The following is a 5,694-nucleotide window of genomic DNA, read 5'->3' as shown; positions in this document are numbered from 1 at the left end:
TAAGGTTAATAGATAAATTGATGAGAAGGCATAATAGGTTCTTAAGCTTTGACCCTCAAGTAAGAATGGATGCTGGAATGTAGGAAAGTGAAGTATAACGCGTAAGTGATCATACTTAGGTCGTGAGGCCCCTATTTATAGTGATGAATCTTGTGTGAGAATCCTTGTCTGCTTCTATTTTCTTTCTGTAGCTTTAGTGTGATTTGTTACGAGGTTACTATGGATATTCAAAGTAACTGAACCCAAGATAGAAGAAGAGACCAATCTGATTTAAGTGACTTCCCTCTTAGTAGGGATGAGTCAATGCCTATATGAATGTTTGATTAATGTAACCAAACCCGTGATAGACATAGAAGTCTATTCGGTTCAGATGATATCCTTGTAAGTAGGAACATCCTAGTAAATATCCAGAAGTTGGCTATGGTGGAGCATGTTAGTGCTATGGTAGGATTGAGGTGGTTTTTGATATACAACAAAGGGTTGTTATCCTAATTTTCACATCGTTTGAAGGTACTATTTCACCAAAAGGTGGTACATAAGGTTGTATCGTGTGCTTTAATGGAAATTCTAATCACATCGGTGGGTTTTGACTGACCTCATTTATTGGGTCCTTGTATCATGTTATTTAATGGAATTTTCTAGTGGACGACCCAAAGGATAATTGGGTTGGATCTTCTAAGCACATACGATTAAACTAACCCTTATTAATTTATCAATAAATTTTAGTCAAACTAATCAGTCATATAACATTATTACATTCTCATTTTCACTATTAATTGTTTCTTTCCTAAAGAAAGTATTTAATCATAATTAATTAAAAATAATTAAATTATTTATACGTAAGAAAATTTTAAAAATACACATACTTTATAATAACCTAAATACTTCAACATAAAAATAATATATAGTAAAAAATTTAGTTTTTTTCAAAAGCATATAATTAATCTTTTTACATGGTCAAAAATTCATTATTAAATTCTTATTTTAGATGGTAAAAAATACATCATTAAATTCTTATTTTAGTTAGTTATTCGAAGTAATAAACATATAATTAATCTGTTATGAGTAATTTATCGATAAACTTTGGTCAAACCAATTAATCATATCACTTAATTACTTTATAACTTTTTATTGTTAATTGTTTGTTTCGTAATAAATTATTTGGTTATTTTCAATAAAAAATAATTCAAACATTTTATATGCAACAAATATTGGGGTCCACTTTTCTCGTCATGTACCCCCAACATTATCGTGACGGACAAAGGGGTCCACTTTTGGATACGTGGAGGCCTATGATTGGTACTTGTGTTTTTTATTGGTTATATTTTCATACGGTGACGGTGTGCCCTCGATCATTTTGCCTCAATAAATCGTAATAATTTTTAACAAATTTCTTCTTCAATCTCATACCATTCTCAAATTCTCAAATCACAGACATCATTTTCTTTTCTTTCTCATCTATTTTATTCTCAGTCCATTCCTCAAATATAGTCAACAAGAAGTTCTTGCCGTATCCCACCATATTAATCAGTACGTGGTTCGCTTTTTAATCTCTTGTTCTCTTAGAAAAGTTTCAATTTTATTTTTGATTAAGATTTTTTGCAGTTAGTACACATTTACATGTTCAGTGATGTTGGATCCATTCAGATTGCGTTAGGAAGTTCCATATTTTAATGCATGTTTAAGTTTTTGAAAAAATCAAAATTCTTAGTTCAAAACTAAATAGTTTGATCAAGATCTAACTTTTACCGACTCTGCAATTATGTTGACTGTTCAAACATCATTGAATTAAATAGAGTTATTTTTCTTTGTGATTTAACAAAAAAAATTCGGCAGATTTGTGATTGAATTTTTTATTTTATTTTAAATTCAGGCTTTCCAGAGATCAGTGTGCAAACGTTGTGGCTTTGAAGGAGAATTCATCCCTCTGAGTATGTTTTTTATGACAACTTATTCTCATCAATTATCTATTTCATGAATGATTTTGTTTATTAATTTTGTAGATTTAATTATTTTATTTTTTTTACTTAAGGGATCTACCTCGCAACCCTTAATCCAATACTTGTTTCGATTTTTCATTCTATTCAGTACCATATTTTTTTAGATTTTAATTTAATTTAGTCTAGATTATTAAAATGAAAACATAAATAATTTTTTATAAATACAAAAACTGTGCCAAATGATTTATAACAACATATATGTGATGTATATCTGTGTGTGCTTTGTTTAAATATGAATGATAAAAATAAAAAAAAAAGCAATTCCTATTAAGCAATTGTTTCACTTTTCTTAATTTTTTTTTAAAGATGTAGCTTCTTATATTTCCAGCATCAAATTGGATCCTCTTTTTATTTTTGTGCATTTGTAGACAACGATTAACTCTTGGATTCTTTCAATTAATTGTTAGGAGCTTTGATCTCTTAAACAGTAGATGAATATAAGGGCTGGATATAATCTTTCAAGATGCATATTTGTTTTGTTGTTTGTTAAATTTTTATTGATGAAGAATTTACATAACACAACAATATTTGATAAATTTTTATGTTTGCCAAATTCTTGAAGTTTTTTAACGGATATCTTCCTATATTAAACATGGATTGCGATGTTCTTTTGCCTTTGGTACCTTTATAGTTACTCGATAAATTTATTGGTGGACCTCTAGATATGGAGACAATAAGGAATGAAAAGGATATGATCTTTTAAAGATTCAAATCATATAGTGTGTTTGTAAATGAATTAAAGCAGAAAAATTATGTTTGTTAAATGTTTTATTAACTTGCAATTTGGAGATCACAAGTAGTCATTAAATAATCTAATAGTTGACTTTATATTCACGGATATTGGCATTGGGGAAGAATCGACCTTGAGAGCAGTACACTCCAAAGTCACAAATCAACAAACCAGCCCTACCCGGCCAATCTCTAAAAAATTATTTGATTATTTGATTTTCTTCTTATCTTTTAAACTGTGTTTGTATTCTTTATTCGATAATTACTTGTATTCTTTATTCAACCTGCAAACAGTGACAAATAATAACTATTGCATCTTTCAACTATTTACTTTACTTTTAGGTCTCCATATATCATATTCGTCAAATATTCAAATATGTGTGACTATTTCCTAGCATCAAATATTTTTCTTTCAAAAATTTTCTTTTTTTTACCAATGCTGCAAATATAACTTGGTGATGTGTATTTGTCTAGGTTATGATTTCCTTCAATTTTATGACCCTTCAATTTGCTGAATATATTGCTAGGGCAGTTCATTCTTTAAAAAAGAATTTTAAGTAAATGACAAATAATTTATGTTAATGCAGAGATAAAAGAACAATGAGTGGACTACAAGGGAAACATCACAACCATGACAATGATACAACGGTAATTCCCCCGAGGAATCCACATGAAGAAGTCAGTATAGGAACGGAATTCACTGGCATTATTGATGGAATAATTCCTGGTGGATACTTGCTTTCAATTACAAAAGGAAATGGTGTTTCTTTGCGTTTGCGGGGTTCCATGTTGACCTCTGATCAAGCTTCACTATTTCAAGGCGATGTTAATATGAATGTCCCTTTGGTACCAACAAATGTCAATCTTCGAAACTCAGAAGCATGTATCAATTTGAACACCAAGAAAGAGATTCCTGAGCTCGAAGTGGGTGATGATTTTTCTCAAGATTACTCATATTTTGAGATGTCATCACCTTCAGATGGAATTCAAATGCAATATCTTTTACAATATTTTGACAGATTTGAGCCTGTTGGTTTTCAACCTGTTCATCGAACGAATTCTTCGAACAAAGGACCATCCATCGATTTAAATTCAGCTCCCACTCCAACCGGTCACAGAATCAGCAAAGATCCTTTTCTACCGAGAAATTTTCCATCCCCAGCAGGGAGTATAAGACCACCTGAAGAACTAATAGCAAAAACAATTCGGCGATGTAAACAAGGTTTGTCTTCTTATAATCAGTACCCTAAAATTTCTATTGCTGAACAATGAAAGAATTAACAAACATGTAGTTATATTATTCATCACTGAATTAAAACACAAGTAAAAAAACATTTCTACGAAAAATGAAACTGAAAAGGTTTTGCGATAGCAAATAGATTTTTTTGATCCAATTGTTGTTATTCATGTAATGATGGAAACAAATATTTAGCAGAGATTAATGATACAACCCTGTAAGCATGTTTATACTGTTAATTTGATTTCTTTGGCTGTGAAGAGGGTTTCAAGGTTACTCACATTTATCAAATATTTTTGTTTTTAACAAAAATTTAGGTGAGAATAAAGGAAACAGTAGCAAAGGAAAGGGTGTTCTTCACTTTTGAGATGCTCAATAAAATTCAGAGATGTTAGGAAGGTATATGCAGGTAAAACAAATTACATCATAATAGTTATACTTGGCTTGTACTTGTAATTTATTTTACATACAACAACGGTGTTGTAAGGGAAGAACTTAAGTATATATATCATTGAATGAATTTTGTCTTTGATTTCACTGGACCTGGAAAATCTAAACCTTATTTTATAACTATGTAAGTTTTGTCATAGATGTGCTTATATATGAAAATTTTTGCAGGACGGTAATTGATTTGGAGATGAATTTATCAAAGTACAAAATGCTCAAAGGAATTGGTATTTGGAGATGAAGGTAGAAGATATTGAGAAATGTGTTTTTAAAGCTTATGTGGAATTAAACAAGATGATTTTGTTGGATGGTTGGTCAATTGAATTTAGATATTTTTTCTCATTGAACAAATCTAGTTGTTTTGTTTCTGTTTATGTAAATATGATGGATTTGATTTCTTTTTAAATTTAAATATTGTTGAAACCAGTTGAATTATTATGTGTGATAATCTATATAATTTAAAAATATATTCAAGCACATATCTATGGATAGAATTGGGCAATTTTTGTTTTCCTAGATTCTTCCGACTTTATAGTTTTAACTGTTTATATTGAATGCATTCAAGTTAAATAGAATAGATTTCCTGAGAACAATATAAAGATTAGTAATAAATCATAATTGACACATAAATATATAAGGTACGATTATTCATTTTATCTTACTAGAGTCAATATGCTAGAAACATGACATGACACCAAAGCAAAGCCAATAGATGTTAATTAAATTCTGGACAATTGACAAAATAAAATATGAAAGTATCTTATGTGCTGGAGTGGAAATGAAATATGAGTTCTTTCTCATAATTTTGATTAAGTAGTTATTTTATAAGTTCAAATTTCAAACACTAAAGAATAAGAGCATCAAAAAGCAATGCTTTTTGCAACGATTCATTAAAGAAAATATGATTAATATTATGTTGAATTAATTACAGTAAGGATATCAAATTTCAATAAAGATGTTTCAATTCGGAAATGTGGATTAATGACATAAGTGAAGAGTGCATGCCAATCTCACGTATCAAAAATTTACAAATTTACAGGCTGCTGCTAAAAGTTGTTAGGAATTGAACTAGGAGACATGTGTTATCTAGTTTGGGGTTGCACATGTATAAATACATATTGAAAAATACCACTAAATTTATAGTCAAGGCCGCTTGGGTATAACACAACCTTCCAAAATCGGCTTGTGAGGTGAGGATTTCCCTAATTTATTTTTAGAAATTGTGATTGGGTCTATCACAGCCCCACAGAACCGGTTTGTAAGGTGAGAATTTCCCTCATT

At 29.8% G+C, this 5,694-nt stretch overlaps 1 protein-coding gene across 1 annotated transcript; it reads left to right on the top strand.

The window, feature by feature from the left end:
- The first annotated feature begins 1,438 nt into the window (after positions 1-1,438).
- Positions 1,439-4,883, top strand: LOC112416303 (uncharacterized). Its single transcript, XM_024769651.2, has 5 exons — positions 1,439-1,530; positions 1,874-1,931; positions 3,317-3,951; positions 4,284-4,375; positions 4,585-4,883. Exons 3-4 carry the CDS (start codon positions 3,330-3,332, stop codon positions 4,331-4,333), a joined length of 672 nt encoding a protein of 223 aa, XP_024625419.1. The 5' UTR covers positions 1,439-1,530; positions 1,874-1,931; positions 3,317-3,329; the 3' UTR covers positions 4,334-4,375; positions 4,585-4,883.
- Positions 4,884-5,694: the final 811 nt, after the last annotated feature.

The sequence above is a fragment of the Medicago truncatula genome, chromosome 7 (assembly GCF_003473485.1).
Source record: "Medicago truncatula cultivar Jemalong A17 chromosome 7, MtrunA17r5.0-ANR, whole genome shotgun sequence".
Taxonomy (NCBI): domain Eukaryota; kingdom Viridiplantae; phylum Streptophyta; class Magnoliopsida; order Fabales; family Fabaceae; genus Medicago; species Medicago truncatula.
The sequence above is the reverse complement of the archived record's forward strand: the minus strand, read 5'-3'. Positions and strand labels throughout refer to the sequence as shown.